Below are 18,945 nucleotides of genomic sequence, written 5' to 3' on the forward strand. Positions count from 1 at the left end.
TCACCTTTTTCCTTTCTGTTACCTCCGGGGATCCATTAGGATAGAGAGTAAGAGAAGCGGGGAGTTCCCATCATGGCACAGCAGAAAGGAATCTGACTAGGAACCATGAGGTTGCGGGTTTGATTCCTGGCCTCGCTCAGTGGGCTGGGGATCCGGTGTTCCTGTGAGCTGTGGTGTGACCCAGCTCGGATCCCATGTTACTGTGGCTGTGGTGTAGGCCAGCAGCTGTAGCTCCAATTAGAGCTAGCCTGGGAATCTCCATATGCCACGGGTGCAGCCCAAAAAAAAAAAAAAAAAAAAAGAGGAATTCTGTTGGATTCTTTTACTCTAGGACCTCTCAAATGAGCACCCAGAGTTAGAAGAAAGATACTACTGGAGTTCCCATCGTGTCTCAGTGAAAAAGAATCTGACTAGCATCCATGAGGTGGCAGGTTCGATCCCTGGCCTCGCTCAGTGGGTTAAGGATCTGGCATTGCCTTGAGCTGTGGTGTAGGTCGCAGACTCAGCTCAGATCTGGTGTTGCTGTGGCTGTGGCATAGGCCAGAGGCTACAGCTCCGATTCAACCCCTAGCCTGGGAAATTTATATGCTGAGAATGCAGCCCTAAAAAGATCAACACAAAAGAAAGAAAGAAGAAAAGAAGCTACTGGCATAATCAACAAGAAAGAAGATCCTAGTCTTTATTTCATTGGGGATTTTAATTTTAATTTTTTTTAATGGTTACAAGAGCTTTCTTGTAATAATATGGGTCTTTCAATACTTTTTGCCTTGGTGTAATCACTTAAGAAGACTAGAGGTTAATTTACATTCTGAAATAGAAGATAGTTGTATTTGATACACAGAAAATTTTTATCAGAAAATTTTAAGTTATAAAATGTATTTATATTTTATTATTTTATTTATATATATATTTATACATATAAAATACATTTATACTATATATATATATATATATATATATATATATATATAGTGGAAATGTTATGGAAAAACGTTGAAAAAAGTTTGCAAATAAAACTTTGAGTGAGTTAAGCAAACTGGAGTTCCCATTGTGGCTCAGCAGTAATGAACCCGACAAGGATCCATGAGGATGCAGGTTCAACTGACCTTGCTCAGTGGGTTAAGGATCTGGCATTGCTGTGAGCTGTGGCATAGGTCAAAGACGCAGCTTAGATCTCGTGTTGCTGTGGCTGCAGTGTAGACCAGCAGCTATAGCTCTGATTCAAACTTCCATATACAGCACGTGCAGCCCTAAAAAGCTAAATAAATAAATAAATAAATGTAAGCTCATAAAAAATATCAAATGAGTGAAAGGGCAACCCATAGAATGGGAGAAAATATTTGCAAATCATCTCTTTTATAAAGGATTAATATCCAGAATATATAGAAAACTCCTAAAATTCAACAACAAAAAAACCCAACCTGAGTCAAAAGTGAACAAAGGACTTGAATCAATATTTTTCCAAAGACATATAAATGACCAATAAGCACATGAAAAGATACTCAACATCATTAATCTTTAGGGAAATTCTAATCAAGACTACAATGAGATACCACCTCATACACATTAGGATGGCTACTCTCAAAAAACCAGAATATAATGAGTGTTAGTGAGGATGTAGAGAAATCGAACCCTGGTACACTGCTGGTATGAATGTTTAATGGTGCAGCCATTGTGGAAAATACTATGGTGGTTCCTCAAAAAATTAAAAATAAAATTACCATATGATCCAGCAGCTCTACTTCTTGATATATATCCAAAAGAATTGAAAGCACGGTTTCAAAGAGATTTTTATACACCTATATTCATAGCAACATTATTCACAACAGCAAAGATGTGGAAGCAATGCAAATGTCCACTGGCAGATGAATAAATAAACAAATGAAGTGCATATGTACAGTGGAATATTAGTCCACCCTCAAAAGGAAGGGAATTCTGACACATGCTACAATATGCTAAGTGAAATATGCCAGTCACAAAAAGGCAAATACTGGAGTTCCCGTCGTGGCTCAGTGGTTAATGAATCTGACTAGGAACCATGAGATTTCGGGTTCAATCCCTGGCCTTGCTCAGTGGGTTAAGGATCTGATGTTGCTGTGAGCTATGATGTTAGTCGAAGACTCAGCTCAGATCCCACGTTGCTGTGGCTGTGGTGTAGGCCGGTGGCTACAGCTCAGATTAGACCCCTATCCTGGGAACCTCCATATGCCATGGGAGCAGCCCTAGAAAAGGCAAAAAGACCAAAAAAAAAAAAAAAAAAGACATATACTGTATTATTCCATTTATATGAGGCTCTTAGGGTTGTCAGAATCATAGAAAGTCAAATGGTGGTTATTAGGGGTTGGGGGAAGGGATAAATGGGAGTTGTTATTTAATAGATAACAGGGCTTATTTTACAAGGAGAAGAGAGTTATTGGGGATAAATGATGGTGATGATTACACAACATTATAAGTATATTAGCTCTGGACTATACCCTTAACAATAATCAAGATGGTAAATTTATATGTATTTTACCACAATAAAAAAAAAGGGAGGGAGTTTCCTGGTGGCCTAACAGTTAAGGATCTAGCATTGTCACTGCTGTGGCTCGGTTCACTGCTGTGGCGTGGGTTCAATCCCCCACCCAGAACTTCCACTTGCTATGGGTGCTGCCAAAATACATATATGCAGGCTTGAAAAGTAGAATATATTATATATGAAGATTTAATATTAAGTAATATTTAAATTAATATTCTTTTTTTTTTTTTTTTTTTTTGTCTTTTTGCCTTTTCTAGGGCCGCTCCTGCAGCATGTGGAGGTTCCCAGGCTAGGGGTCTAATTGGAGCTGTAGCCACCAGCCTACACCAGAGCCACAGCAACGCTGGATCCTTAACCCACTGAGCAGGCCAGGGATTGAACCCACAACCTCATGGTTCCTAATCGGATTCATTAACCACTAGGCCACGACGGGAACTCCCTAAATTAATATTCTTTATGAAACCCATTTAATCTTATACTTGAGCTTAAAAATTATCTTTAGAGAGTTCCACTGTGGCTCTGTGGGTTAAGGACCCAACTTTGTCTCCATGAAGATGCAGGTTTGATCCCTGGCCTCACTTAGTGGGTTGAGGATCCAGTTGTGGTGTAGGTCACAGATGCAGCTTGGATCCAGTATTGTCATGGCTGTGGCATAGGCCTCAGCTGCAGCTCCACTTTGACCCATAGCCTGGGAACTTCCATATGCCACAGGCATGGCTGTTTAAAAAAAGAAAAAGAAAAGAAAAGAAAAAGAATTATCTTTAAACACAAAAGAAATAAAAAATTATTTGGATGTTTCATATTTGTTGGTTACTTGAATTCCTAAAAGTTCTCTACTTGGGACCATAAATGAAATAGGATCTTAAACTCTCAGTAGAAAGTTTTACATAGGAATGAGGAAACTAGTTTAAAGTTCTGTCCGCCACTGTTAGTTTTATTTTACTTCAGACAAATCACAAACATCTCTGAGCTTCAGTTTTTCCATTTGTAAAAGGAGATGGAGTTGTTCCAGATGATTTCCAAGATCCCTTCCAGCTCTAAAATTTTGTGCTTTTATATCTGTAATTTTTAAAAAATCAAATCTCTAATGTGACTTTCTAGATGCTTGTAAAGAGGTGCCTCAGGAGGAAGCCTCATCCACACCTGACTCAGGACAAGGTCTGCTTTTATTTTACACTGTATATTTGAATTCCACTTAAGATTTCACTTGAAGAGGACACAGGTTCAATCCTTGGCCTGGCACAGTGGGTTAAAGGATCCAACATTGCAGTAGCTGTGGCATAGGTTGCAACTGCAGGTTGGATCTGATCCCAAGCCTGGGAACTCCATATGCTGAGGGGTGGCCAAAAAAACTAAAAAAGGGGAGAGTTCCTGTCGTGGCTTATCGAAAACAAATCTGACTAGGAACCATGAGGTTGCAGGTTTGATCCCTGGCCTTGCTCAGTGGGTTAAGAATCCAGCGTTGTCATAAGCTGTGGTGCAGGTCACAGTTGTGGCTTGGATCTAACATTGCTGTGGCTGTGGCATAGGCCTGTGGCTACAGCTCTGATTAAGCCCCTAGCCTGGGAACTTCCATATGCTGCGGGTGTGGCCCTAAAAAAAAAAAGGCAAAAAAAATTTTTCGCATGAAACGTGTTCCCCCCACCCCTAAAAGCTAGTGCCCTGATGAGTCCCTTCCCCATGTAGATGAAACGGTAGCTACATTATATTACAAGTATGTACAGGTAACACATTGCAGGTTGGATTCACCAGGAAACAGAACTGAGATAGTTTAGTTCAGAAGGGTTTTGGGGGCTTTTTAATTAGGAAGTTCCTTTGGGGTCGACACCTGTAGAGGGGACGAGAAAGAAGCAACATTGGTTAAGGGCAGAGTTGAACTGACATGCAGTCCATTGGCAGCCTCTCTAGAGCTAAAATTGCCACTCAGAGTTGTCCAGACAGGGCCAGAATGGCCAGGCCTCGATACCCCCACCTACACCAGTTATTGCATATGTGGAACCCAAGAGGGGTAGAAACTTGAATAAGGCTGCTCTCTCTGCAGCCTCTAGAAGAACTAACAGCCAAAGACGACTGCCAACAGCAGCTCCTTCCTTAAAGAGGGATCTGGGTCATGCATTTCTGGGTCTATTGTAATTTGATACCATAAAGATTATTTTAGAAAAAAGCAATCAATATTGTTTTATTTGACATTTTCCAGTTTTGTATTTCCAAAATCTTAGAAAAGCCCTATATATCACTAAGTTATTTTATAAACAATTTTCTACCCATCGTCTCATTATTCCTATTTTTTTCTCTTTAATACTCATCACTATCTAAAAGTGTATTATGTACTAATTTATCTATTATTTCATGAGTAGAATGTAAATTTAATCAGGGCTAAGCCTGTGCTTACCTAGTTCTACGGTGGATCTCAACATCTAAAACAGTGCCTGGCACGGCATAGACACTCAATAAATAGCTATAGAATGAATGAATGAACAAACAAAAGATACACAGTGAATAAATTAATTACCAGATGCTAAACACCATGCTATTTTGGTTCATTGAACATAATGGATTAAAAGAGTTAAGTGATCTTAAATATTATCTTTATGGTTTGAAAGACTTAAATGAATAGATTTTCTCTAATTACAGTACTTTAGACAGTAAGAACATGCTTAATAAATATCAAAATATAAGAATAAGGATGGAGGAGTTCCCATCATGGCTCAGTGGTTAACAAACCTGACTAGCATCCATGAGGACTCGGGTTCAATCCCTGGCCTCGCTCAGTGGGTTAAGGATCCAGCATTGCCCTGTATAGGTTGCAGACTTGGCTTGGATCCTGTGTTGCTATGGCTGTGGCGTAGGCGGGCAGCTGTAGCTCCGATTTAACCCCTAGCCTGGGAACCTTCATAAGCCGCTGATACAGCCCTTTAAAAAAAAAAAAAAAAAAAAAAAAGACACACAGAAACAGACAAAAGAAAAAAGAGTAACGGTGGAGATTTTTTTTGTTCCTCACCCTGATTGTTACAGTCAAGATTGCAGACACATCCTAAATTAGTCAAATCATATATACGAACAGATTACCAATTTATGTAGAAAGTAAACTTGCTTTTAAAGGCCATGTGTGACTAGGAAGAGTATGATTTGCAATTAACTGTTCTGCATCCAAAATAAAGATGCCCTGGTTTTCGAAGGACAGTTCTATCACAAATCAAGCCTAAAGAATGTAAAGTGGGACACTGAAAATTTTCCTTTAACGGCAGAATTTCAGGTTACTTCTTTCTCTCCAGTCTTTGCCTCTACTCTGGTCTTTCCCAGGCCCTGAAGGAATCCTAAACTAATCTTCCTTTAAGCAAGAATGATTAATAAGTCTAAAGGTACATTCTGACAAAATAAACTTTAAGTACTTATTTCTTTTCCCCTTGCTAGCATTGCGATACTGATTTTTCCAGTAATAAGAATATCACCACATATCTGGACTATTAGCTCCTCAAGGATATATCTCCACACCTCCCACCTAACCTAGTGTCTCTCATACAGTAAGCACTCAGTAAATGTTTTGTGAACTAAAATGAAGATGAACTTTTATAGGACAACTCTACTCCTTAGGTCTTGATTATTCACAAGTGAGTTCAGAGAAAATTCTTAATCCAGATTTAGTTTTTCTGCTGTCACCTAGCCTGCTTGTGAGCCTCCACCCTACTCCTTGAAACCATCCTGTATATAGTGGTAGCAAACAGATTTTAATATTGTCTTAAGCAACAAAATCTGTTCTTAACATTTGTCAGTTAAAAGGTATACTTTTACTTTGTTAAAGTCTGAAATCAATTATCTTTTCTGTTTATGGCCACACCTGTGGCCACATCCACAACATGTGGAAGTTCCCAGGCCAGGGACTGAATCTGAGCCAAAGCTGCAACCTATGTCACAGCTGCAGCAATGCTGAATCCTTTAACCCACTGCACCAGGCCACGGATCAAACCTACACCTCTGCAGTAACCCGAGCCCCTGAAGGTGAATTCTTAACCCACAGTGCCATAGCCGGAACTCCTAAATTCAATTATCTTTGCCTCTACTGCTGCCTTCTGTTACTATAGATCACAAGACTTTAATACATTAAAACTCTGGGAGTTCCCATCATGGCTCCGCAGTAATGAACAGAACTAGTATCCACGAGGACTCGGGTTTGATCCCTGGCCTTGCTCAGTGGGTTAACGATCCAGCATTACTGTGAGCTGTGGTATAGGTTGTAGACGGGGCTTAGATCTGGTCATGGCATAGGCTGGAAGCTACAGCTCTGATTCAGCCCCTAGCCTGGGAGCATCCATAATGCCATGGGTGCAGCCCTAAAAAAACAAACAAAAATCTCTTTGTTCAGTAACCAATTTATTTTCAGTATGCCTAATGAACTCTAGTCATCATGCCCCCCTTTTAAGATTTTTTTTTTTACATTATTCTATCCTAACTCTTAAAACTTTACTCAGCCCTTCCTATTACTCAATGTTAGTGGGGGTTTCCCCCACTTCTTTAAAAAAAGAACAGCTCTCACCATTGTCATGGGAGGAAAAAAAGAAATGTCCTTGAGGGGATAGGATGTTCTAGTTTAATTTTCACTTGCTTCAGTGGCCTTTCCTATTATTTTTGCTGAAGAGAGGGGCGGGTTCTTTGACTCTTCAACTCATGTTTGGCAAAGTAAAACTAAATTAACATATGAAGGTAATATTTCTTAAACAGAGTCATCACACAAACCACCTCTGTAGTAACATCTTTATCCTCGGTGTTCAGCTAGTCAGTTTTTGCTCCCTAATAAGCTATTCTTCCAGGTGAAGATATCCTTTTCCTTCTTCTCCCTTTCCTCTGACCTTTGATAGCTGCATCTGCTTAGGCAATAATTTAATCATTTGAAATGAACAAAATGAAAGAGGTGGTGGGTTTGCTGATCTCTTCTCCATAGCATGAGAAGTACAGGAATCTATAAAAAGGCTTCTTGTCACCAGAAAAACAGCCATTTTTAGATTTCTTCCCTCCCTGCACGTAAAGGTATGCTTATGTTACATGTTATGAGTTTTACAACTTTGTTAGAGTACAGGATGGAAAGTTTTTATGAAATACAATTTGAATTCTGTTAAATAATGAAAAAGAGAAAGTCATTTTCTCAAAATCTCCTCAGACCTATATTCTTGAACTTATTTATTCAGCAAACACTTAGAGAATGCCCACAAAGTATCAAGCACTGTGTGAGGTACTAGGAAGACTGAGATTTTTCAAACCACATTTACTCTGCCTTCAAAAAGCTCACAGTCTTATGCACAGACAAGTGCAAACATGATAAGGAAATTAATAAAAGTATACCAAAAATGTAACAGTATAATCCAGTGGAGTTGTTTCCAAGATTAATTTCAAGTTAATCTAGAAACTCTAAATGGGTGACCACACCATGAATCCTCATTTCAGAAGCATAAATAGATATTTAAGGGAAAACTTCTAAATAAAAGTAAAATCCTTTGTCCAGGGTATAATAGTAAAGTTTTTAATCTGAAGGTTTTTTTTTTTAGCAGTGAAAGGACATTGTAAATTTACCAGATTAACATAAATTTACTTAAAACAGATGTTGGTATACCCTAATCCATATTGGTATTTCAAAGAGCTATTTTGTTTGTTCATGGATGATGATGTTTTAAGGATAAATTATAAACAACTCATATATTTTGTCTTGGTAAAGTAGAACATGATGTTTGTTCTTAAACTTCTAAAATCATTCTTCAACATCAAAAAAGATGTTGATGCTCTTTTTTTTTTTGCTTTTTAGGACCACACCAGTGGCATGTGGAGTTTCCCAGACTAGGGTCAAATCTGAGCTACAGCTGCCAGCCACAGCCCTGTGGGATCCGAACTGCGTCTGCAACCTACACCAGTTTACACAACACCAACGCTGGATCCTTAACCCACTGAGCAAGGCCAGGGATCAAACCCGAAACCTCATGGTTCCTAGTCAGATTCGTTAACCACTGAGCCACGACAGGAACTCCACCAATGTTGACCCTCTTATCATTGTTTGTAAATTATACGTTGTGGTGCTTAACTGTGTAAAATAGCAAATTGACCCTTTCCAATATTAATCTTAAAATGTGTTCCGTTCAGAAACTCTGGGCACCAGGTATAGTCATTTTCAAAGGGACTGTTACTCCAAGGGGCAATATAACCAACAGGCAATATGCCCAGGAAAGCTGATAGTTTAATTTGTTCTTACTTCTCAGGTCACATTCCTCTCACTGTGATATTGCTTCCATTATTTAACTTGTCTATAGAGTTTTTAACTTGTTTTAAGCAATGGTTGTCAAACATTTTAAAATTTATTTCCCTATGCACTTGAAGTGGATATCCACTTAGACTAAAATATTGCCTCATCTTGTGGTCTTTTGTATACTATTTGGAGACTTTTAATGTTGGTGATCTCTGTTATGAAGCTGCTATGAAAACTAAGAATTCTTTTATAAATTTTTATTTATTTATTTACTTATTTATTTTAATTTTTTTGCTTTTTAGGGCTGCACCTGCGGCTTTTGAAGGTTCCCTGGCTAGGGGTCTAATTGGAGCTACAGCTGCCAGCCTACACCACAGCCACATCAACTCAGGATCTAAGCTGATTCTGCAACCTACACCACAGCTCATGGCAACGCCAGATCCTTAACCCACTGAGCAAGGCCAGGGATCGAACCCGCAACCTCATGGTTCCTAGTCAGATTTGTTTCTGCTGCACCACGATGGGAACTGCTAAATTTTTTTTTAAATTAGGGAGAAGCAAAGGATTATATGGTTAGCATTATTTATTAAAGTAGATTAAAATTTTGGGCCTGTTCTTCAGACTAACTTTTAAAATAGCATTATTTTTAAAATATAACTTAGTGGGTTATTTAATTAGGTATGTGTCAACTGAAATCACTATGATTTCATGTTTTAATTTTCCAGTGTATTCCAATATCCTTGAGTTAAAAAACTCTGCAAATATAATGTGACTTTTAATTTGATAAACAGGGTAACCTACAAGTGTTAATTTTTATCTGAGAGAAAAACTAATATTAAAATTATACATATTCATACATGAATGTGTTTCATTTTATTTTGTTACATGAGTAGAGTGGGTTCTAGTGTCCCTAGTTAACTTCGTAAATCAAGTTATCACAGTTTGAAACCTACCTGCTACTGCACCATTCACAAGCTCCCCTTCAATAAGTGCAATTAACATTAGCTAACTAATACTCACCCAAACTCTGACCTGTAAAACCACAGGTCTCTACCTAGTCTGTCTCATCTGATCCCTGGCATTTAGAAACTTCTTGCTTTTCTGGGATTGTAATATTAAGTAAGATAAACTTTGGAGATAATGTAATTTATTAATAAAAATCCAGCAAAATGAAGGGTGGTAGATCCCAGGGCCTTCCTCCCTAGAACCTTAAACTTAGGTGCATAAATCAAGTCCCACGCTGAATCTCTCTTTGCCCAGTGAAATAGAAGTTTAGATTTCCCAAGAAATAATGTAGAAAATTTTAAATTGATGTATTAATTTTTTTTAATAAATTTCAAAAATATGGTTTGAAATGAATTTTTACAACTTTCTTCAGTGATGGAAATGATCTGTATCTGTACTGTTCATTATGGTAGCTGCAATTATTGGCTAGCTTGAAACATAGCTGCTGTGACTTAAAAACTGAATTTTACATTTTTTTCTTTTTTTGTCTTTTTTAGGGCCGCACCCACGTCACACGGAGGTTCCCAGACTAGGGGTCTAATTGGAGCACAGCCACAGCAATGCCAGATCCAAACCGTGTCTGCGGCCTAAACGGCAACGCCGGATCCTTAACCCACTGAGTGAGGCCAGGCATCGAACCCACAACCTCATGGTTCCTAGTCGGATTCATTTCTGCTACGCCAGGACTAGAACTATCCTGGATTTTACATTTTTTTCAATTAAAACATCCATGTGGCTAAATGCTATCTTATTGGATATCTATTTATCTTATAGGTAGATAAATGCTATTTTATTGGACATCTTTTGAATTTTATGTATATGCCTTCAATGGCATTAAATGTCCCTTCATTATTTGAAAGCAAACTAGACCACAATACAGAAAATTGGAAAAAGAATATCTCTAAATATAGATTTATCTTCCCAACATTCTAAAGCATTCTAATTTTATCAACGGAAAAAGAAAATCAGCCCAGTGATGAATTTAATCATGGCTCTTGGCTTTTACATAAAAACTTGGATGTAAAATTTAATTTTCCTCAGTGGGTATATGTGTTTTGACTTTTCAATATTTTAGACCATATAATAAAATTTTGTATTTTTTTAAACTTCTTTAATTTTGAGCAATTATTAAAAATTTCAAGTAGTCATAAACAAAATGCAAAACTGACTTCTCACAATGGTTTTCCCTAAAACCCTAGGGCAATAAGAGAATTAATTTCTCCTTCCCCGTCCTAAACATGTACTATTTGAAAATCCCCCATGGTTGTACATGGTTTCTGAGCTATTAATTATTTTAGTACCTTTTTTTCTGAAGGGTTAAAGCTACTTACTGACTACTGACCACTCCATCTTTTATAGAGCAAAGCATCGCCCTTTGAAAGCATTTTCCCCTTTAAAAGTCATTTCAATTGCATTTAAGAAACATCCATTATCATCCTTCCAGGGAATGTTATTTTTCACTGGGCGTTACAATAAGATTAATCATCTTTGCCTGTCAAGAAGAACAGACTTGATTAAATCAGTCAAGGACATTAAATTCCAGCTTTACTCACTCTGGTGACCATACCGACACTGAGTTGGGGAAGAATTTGTGAAAGTATCATTTGGTTAAAATTGCATGCCTGTCTCTTTAAATCTAAAAAAAAATCCTTTCAGAAGCTGTAGAGAGAAGGTGCTAGAACTGTGTACGATCATGACTGGAAAGCAGGATCCCTCAGTGACTGCCGAATCTTCCCAGCACAAGATAGAGAGGCAGTTCAGCACAAGCCTACACTGGTTCTAGGCAGAACGATGATCCTACCGAACAGATCTCAAATAAAATTAAATTGAGAAAGCAGATCTTTCAAGGGAATGAGGCGGAGGCTCGCTTTTATGTTAAAAGCCACCAGCATCCTCCTTGCTAGACATGGACATGACATTTTTAAAGGAATTATTTGGTTACAGCGTTTTAAGCAAACTGTTCTAAGGAGTCTGTACATTGCCTTGTTTTTTCTATTCTTTTTTTCTTTTGCATATATGTAATTCTGGAGGTAAAGAAAAAGCCTGCCAGGGATTCAGAAGGCATCCCACTAGCGATCAGCTGACATTCCTAACTGAAGGCTGCAATGTGTTGCTTATTCATTTTGTACCGTGGGAGCTGCGGGGACTAGCAGAGAGCTAAACTATGCATTTCAAACAGCAGTGCTTGTGCAGAAAGAGGGGTGAGAGAGAGGCAGCCGGCGAGGAAAGAGCACAGCTGGACTTTCTCCTTGTTTTTATCCATTTCTGCAGGATCATGTATTCATAAGGGATGAGGCGGGCCACGGCGATCCCAGGCCTGAGCCGCGGCCTACCCAGTCAGTTCAGAGCCAGGCCCTCCACTACCGGAACAGAGAGCGCTTTGCCACGATCAAATCAGCATCTTTGGTAAGCAAACACCCCTCTACCCACCTTCCCTTCCTTCCCCTCCTCCCCATCTGGCAGCCTCTCGCCCTCCCTGAGCCTCTCTCGGCTTCATGGATGGGAGGAAAGGAGTCAAGAATGTTTTCTCCCCCCTAATAATTTTATTCATTTTAGAAAAAATCTGTTGGCATAGCAACCTGATCTCAGATATTTTAGCATTGTCTATGGCATGGAAAAAAAACCCTTTGTGTGTGTGTGTGTGTGTGTGTGTGTGTGTGTGTGTGTATTTATATGCTGTATGTGCAAAATAAAAGGCCTTTGAGATTAAGTTGCTAATCTATCCAATTTAGTAAAAGCTATTTGTCTTTTCATTGAAATAATAGTGCTAAAAAATATTTTAAAGCTATTTGATGTATGTATATGCAGGGCACTGTGCTTCTTTTTTTGTTTAGATACATGTGTGTCTGTAATGTGTACACACACATCAAAAGATAAAATACAATTTTTTAAAATAAATGGTTGTTAGCTAATGAATATAATTGTGGGAAATAAGGAACTTGTTTCCCGGGGATGGATTGCTGGTTCGTTCTGGTTCATTCATTTATTTATTGCAACAATGGTAGTGGCTGCACTTCCCCATTTAACCCCTAAAGAATTTCCTGGCACCAGTAAAGCAGGAAGGGCTTTGTAGGAGAGGGCAGGGATGGTTGTGAAGAAAAGATACTGTAGGATCTTTCAGCATTTTTACTATTGCAAATGTGATTGCTGGATGCCCTTGTAGTAGCAAAAGGGGTGTGTGCTGGAAGAGTTAGTTTTCATGCCTCCTCCCCTTGGCCCCCACGCGTGCGCGTGCGCACTCTCACACACACACACACACACACACACTCACACACACATCGTTTCATCCTTGGCACTCTAAACTCTCTTTAATCTTTTGCTTCTGAATCTCACTTCTCAGCCAAAAAATTATTGAAATATTAGTTGTTTTGCCCAAATTGATGTTAGAGGTCACATGGGCAGGAAGAGTTAGTGTACACTGCCTGGCTATTACATTTAGAACCTGTGATGACATCATCCAAGGCCGACCCAGAAATGCTTATTTTCTTGTCTTATTTTTGAAATCTGATTTCCACTTTTATTTCTCAAGTGTTTTAAAAACTTCAATTATCTTTGGGATTGATAATGGATTCTAATTTTTAAAAACCCAAATATAAGGAAAATGGAAATTAAAGCACCTGCATTTTGCTATACCTGCTGCTGCTTAAAAGCAAGCAATTTAATTTAGACTGTTTTTAAATAAGCCTGCTTTAAGTTCCTTTGTATAGAAGTTTCTTGTATTCTCTTCAATGGGCAATTTTTCATTTTAAATGCATGCCGTTCTGTGTAATGGAGATCTTAAGATGTCCACTATGTATTTGCTAATGATTGTTAAGCACCTACAAAACATGCTTTTGATCTAAATAAAACATCTTGAAATTACTGAATAATAAATATCTTCATACCATGATATCCTACCAAAGAAGAAATATGGTATGTTCAGAATATGACTACTTACCCCTGACTCTTGTGAGACTTGTACCTTTATCCAGACCTGTGCATGTTGAGATGAGAGGAAGAAGGAACAACCACTGAGAATCAGAGCACCATAAGCAGGTTTTGAGAGTGAAGCAGACATTGTACCAAGTGGGTTTTCCCCCCTCTGGGACAGGTTCTCTTCTTTTCTCACTTGCCACACCCTCATTCCCACATCATATATTCATGACCTCTCCTGCCGCCCAGGGAGATCACTACTGCCATGCTAGAATGATCTCACGCTTGCATTTGTGAACTCACCCTGGGCTACTCTGTGTGCATATCAGCCATCACAGTCTCACTCTCTGTGGATGATGAAAGCCGCCTCCCTACTAGGCTAGCTCAGGGCTATGGGCAAAGTCCTCAGGAACCCCTCTGAATCCTACAGACTTCACAGTGCCCATCCAGAGAACAACTGGGATCAGTCTCTCTGATGGCCCTTTGATTTCCTAAAAGGCCCCTGCACCTATATTAGGTTAAAAATAGAGTAGCCGATAGGCTGTTGCTGTAGCCACAAAATAAGTTGTTTTATGTATAAAGTCTTCTCCAAATATGATGCCTTGGGAGTCATGGTGGGATTGATGCAAGTTTACTAGAGTTTATTGGTATTTGTATTTAATGTTTTTTAGTGAGAAAAACATTAATGAAAGGGAAAAGTGGTATGTTGTTGCGTGGTTCCACGTCCCATTTTGAACAGTCTAACTATTGGTGTGGATATTTTAGTATATATTATCAAGTACTACAGTCCTACTACCCATTATATTATTTTTAAAGGCTAATTCCAATAGGGATATATAAACATATAAGTAGAGGAACATCAGAAAGAAGTATCTCATTTTTAAAAACTTGTCTTGAATATTATTTTTTTTTGTGAATCTCTGCTCAAATGAAAAAGACTAAACTTACTAAAAATTATATAAAAGTAAGAACAAGATCATGGAAGAATGAAAGTCCAAGGTACTGAATAATCAAGTCATTGTTGATACTTCACTTCTTATAGTTAGTAGCAGTACTATGAAATGCTGTGTTGATTTTTTTTTATTTTGGTTTTATTCTTTCTTTATAATCTTCTAGCAGAAGTGCTAACAAGCCAAAGAGTGATCCAAAAGTGAACAGCAAAAAGAAAAGGACTTCATAAATTAGTTTTTCAATTATTAGATAATTAAGTGTCTATTTTAAAAAGACTTGCAAACTGACCAAAAAAAATTTCTATTCCTCAAATTTCTTTTATCAGCCTACCTCTTCTATATAAACCTAAAAGAGGGCTAGCTCTGTGGTTTTTCCCATTAGCCTTTCTTTCTCCTTGTGCCTTTGAATAGGGCTATTGACAAAGGTTTTAATTAAGCCCATGGGCTATAGGCGTTTACTGCTAGATATTTTTATTGTTTTGGCACCTCAAGACTGAAATTTTTTTTTATCATGCACTATTGCATTTGTAACAAAGGACCTTGATACCAGAGGAAACCCTGAGGAAACTTTAGAATTATATTTTCTGGAGTTCCCGTCATGGCTCAGTAGTTAACGAATCCGACTAGGAACCATGAGTTTCCAGGTTTGATCCCTGGCCTCGCTTAGTGGATTAGGGATCCAGCGTTGCTGTGAGCTGTGGTGTAGGTTGCAGATGCGGCTCAGATCCCAAGTTGCTGTGGCTGTGGCATAGGCTGGTGGCTACAGCTGCAATTTGACCCCTAGCCTGGGAACCTCCATATGCTGCACGTGTGGCCCTAGAAAAGACAAAAAAAAAAAAAAAAAAAAAAAAGAATTATATTTTGTTATTATTGTTATTATTATTATGTTATTATTATTTAAGGGCAGAGGTCATTTTGAAAAATTAGGAAAAAGAAAGGCATTTCATAGACCTCATTTTGAAAAATTAGGAAAAAGAAGGGCATTTCATAGAATCTCTTTTATTTTATGCTTTCTTTTTCTTTTTCTACAAGAAAGTTCATACAGGGCTGATTTATTATCTGAAGAAATGAGTCATTTACATAGTTTTTCAGAATTGCTCATCTGACTTGGTCCTTTGAGATGTACCTTCCTTGAGTTTTGATTGTTGGTGAATGGAGTTCCTAATATTTTAATTAGGTTAGTGACCTATGGGAGTGTTTTCATCTGTTATTACTACTGATGTCATTTCTTATAATTTCATAGTGTCCTGGGGTCACTGGCAGTTCCTATAGTAGATGTTACCATAAAGAATACCAAGGCCCTATCTATAGGACAGTTCAGTTTCTGACCTACTAAAGGAATTCTCACTAGAATGTGGTGGTCCTAGTACATGTGTGAATTTACGTTAAATGCACATTAGGGAGAGGGCACATTAAGTAGAGAGTTCCTAATCTCCAGGAAAGCATGTCAGAGAAGATGATGATTATTCTATCCATTCAAATATAGATTCTTTTACTTTGGTTTTACCAGATTCAGTAGAAGAGCTCATATAAAAGTGGAATTTTCAGAGCTTCCGTGGTGGCTCAGCAGTAACAAACTCAACTAGTATCCATGAGAACTCAGGTTCAATCCCTGGCCCATCTCAGTGGGTTAAGGATCCAGCGTTGCCATGAGCTGTGGTGTTGGTCGCTGGCGCAACTCAGACCTGGCGTTGGTGTGGCTGTGGTGTAGGCCAGCAGCTGCAGCTCCAATTCAACCCCTAGCCTGGGAACTTCCATATACTGCAAGTGTGGCCCTAAAAAGAAAAGAAAAAAAAAAGGAATTTTCACTTGGTTTTTTAAAAATGCAACCTAATCATTGAACTAATTGTGAAATTGTGTGCCTGAATGAGTTTGATAGACAAGCATAAAAATGTCAGGAGCCTCATCAGTAAATGCTGCCATTTCACTTCCAAAGTGCCCTGCTAGTCTGTTTCTAAATGCTTGAAAATGTGTTCTCTTCTTGGATAGTATACTGGAAGCTGCTTATCAAAATATTCCATTAACTCCTCTTTCCTTTTTCTTGGCTTCTTAATCTCACTATGATCATTGCTGTACCATTTTTTACTTGCACTGCCCAATTTGTATGCCCAACCCATATGACCAAAGTCTCTCAATAAACATGTGTTGAATGAATGAATGAACTTTCTTCTAATCTTGCTATCACAGGAGATGTTGGATTTATAAGTGTGCATTTCAGCATTCTTCATGTCAGTTTTTCTGTATAAAGCAGAATTGCCTATTACCCATCATTACTTTTAGTGTGACTTTAAAATGTTTTTTTCCCTAGGTGTTCTAAAGAGTGGAATGTCAAATTTCTAATGCCAAAATGTGACTCATTTTATTCTTTTTAAGAACTTGCTATAAATTTCATTTGTTCTAAGTGCTGAGGTGTTCAATATACGTTATTTTGATTCTTACACATAATTAATCTTGTAAGTTGGCTTTGATCTCTTAAGAGGGTAACATCAGCTACCATGCTTCTCTTTTATGTTCATTCAATAAGTTGCTTATTAGCCTTCTAGTGCTGTGTTCTGTACTTGGTAGGCATTTAGTACAACTTTGGATGAAGGGGTTTGTTTTAGGGCTAAATTTTGCCAGAATTAAGTAAGGTAGAATGCAGAGCTCCCAATGTGGTGCCAGGATTGGCATTTTCTTGCGAACAATAGGACGTTGGTTTGATCCCTGGCTCAGCACAGCACAGTGGGTTAGGGATCTGGCATTGCCACAGCTGTGGCTTAGTTCACGGCTGTGTGGCTTGGATCTGGTCCCTGGCCCAGGAGCTCCATATGCCGCAGGGTGGCAAAAAAAAAAAAAAAAAAAAAAAAAAAAAAGTAACATGCAGTGGCTATGGAAACTGTCTGAAAAAAAGTTCAGTCTTCCTTTATGGTTCTTTATTTTTATGTTATTATTCCAGGTATAAGAAATAGTTAATTAAGGGAGTTCCTGTCGTGGTGCAGCGGAAACGAATCCAACTAGGAACCATGAGGTTGTGGGTTCGATCCCTGGCCTCGCTCAGTGGGTTAAGGATCTGGCATTGCCGTGAGCTGTGGTGTAAGTCGCAGATGCAGCTCGGATCTGGCGTTGCTGTGGCTGTGGCATAGGGTGGCAGCTGCAGCTCCGATTCGACCCCTAGCCTGGTAATTTTCATATGCCATGGGTGAGGAGAAAGAAAGAAAGTGAGAGAGAGAGAGAGGGAAAGAAAGAAAGAAAGAAAGAGAGAGAGAGAGAAAGAAAGAAAGAAAGAGGGAGGGAGGATAAAGAAAGAAAGAGAGTTAATTCAGATTCAGAAATTATATGTACTTACAATCCACAACCTGGATATAAGTACCAATTTATTGTTAAACTTGTCTTTTCTCTTGGATCCATTTCTGACCCATGTCCCCATCACCAGAAATGCTTAGTGGAGGGGGGGAAAATGTATTACTCTTAGCTTGGTAGAAGAAGGAACCCAAAATATATTGAAATATCTCCTATGTGTGAGATACCTTGCTAGGCACAAGTGTTAGCTCATCACTGCAGTAGTTCCTCTTTGCATGTGAAGATATTGAGAGACTTTAGGAGATTATGCCCAAGGTCAGTTATATAGTGAGGGATGGGATAAGATTTGTCTCCAAGCAGCCTACTAAGTGTGGCAAGATGCTGCTGCCCCTATTTAGTTGATCACATTTTTGAGACTACTGTTGTGAAAACCATACACTCCATTTCTACAACTTTCTCAAATTTATGGACTTTTCGAGTTTTTAGCTTAGACTTACCACTCTCTCCAGCATGGGTTTTTTTGGGGGTTTTGATTCCCTCTTTGACTTCATAACAGAAAGTTTTCTTTCTGTCCTATTTTGGGGATGTGCACTTCTCAGGCAATTCAAGAGCCATAAGGACTTTAGTTCAAATCCCAGACTTCATAAAAATTAAAGAGGTAAATTACATGTGCAAGCACATTGTATAAACCATAAAGCATGATAAAATTGTGAGCTGTTTTTAATTCTGTTAACCAAAGAGTGCATCCCTAAGGCGTGCCGTATATACTTAAAACACATAAATGTATCTAATTGTAGGTCATGTATTTTTATATTTATGCTAGACTTCACAAATGAAAAATTGTTATGCTTTTATTTAAATTCATCTATCCAGGAGTTCTCATCGTGGCTCAGTGATTAACGAACCCAACTAGCATCCATGAGGACTCCGGTTCAATCCCTGGCCTCGCTCAGTGGGTTAAGGATCTGGTGTTGCCGTGAGCTATGGTATAGGTTGCAGACAAGGCTCAGATCTGGTGTGGCTGTGACTGTGGCAAAGGCCAGTGGCTATAG

General features: G+C 38.5%; 1 protein-coding gene across 1 annotated transcript in view; it reads left to right on the forward strand.

Annotated features, from left to right (window-relative positions):
* TAOK3 (TAO kinase 3) overlaps positions 1–18,945 on the forward strand; it is a 181,895-nt gene that overhangs the window by 129,407 nt on the left and 33,543 nt on the right. The window contains exon 14 of the mRNA XM_003483429.5: positions 12,024–12,158. Coding sequence (XP_003483477.1) covers positions 12,024–12,158 — 135 coding nt within the window. The remainder of the gene's footprint in view (positions 1–12,023; positions 12,159–18,945) is intronic.

Source organism: Sus scrofa, chromosome 14 (assembly GCF_054392235.1).
Source record: "Sus scrofa isolate SSC_HxYL_T2T_F1_AM1 chromosome 14, Sscrofa_HxYL_maternal_Yorkshire_Landrace_v2.0, whole genome shotgun sequence".
Classification (NCBI taxonomy): domain Eukaryota; kingdom Metazoa; phylum Chordata; class Mammalia; order Artiodactyla; family Suidae; genus Sus; species Sus scrofa.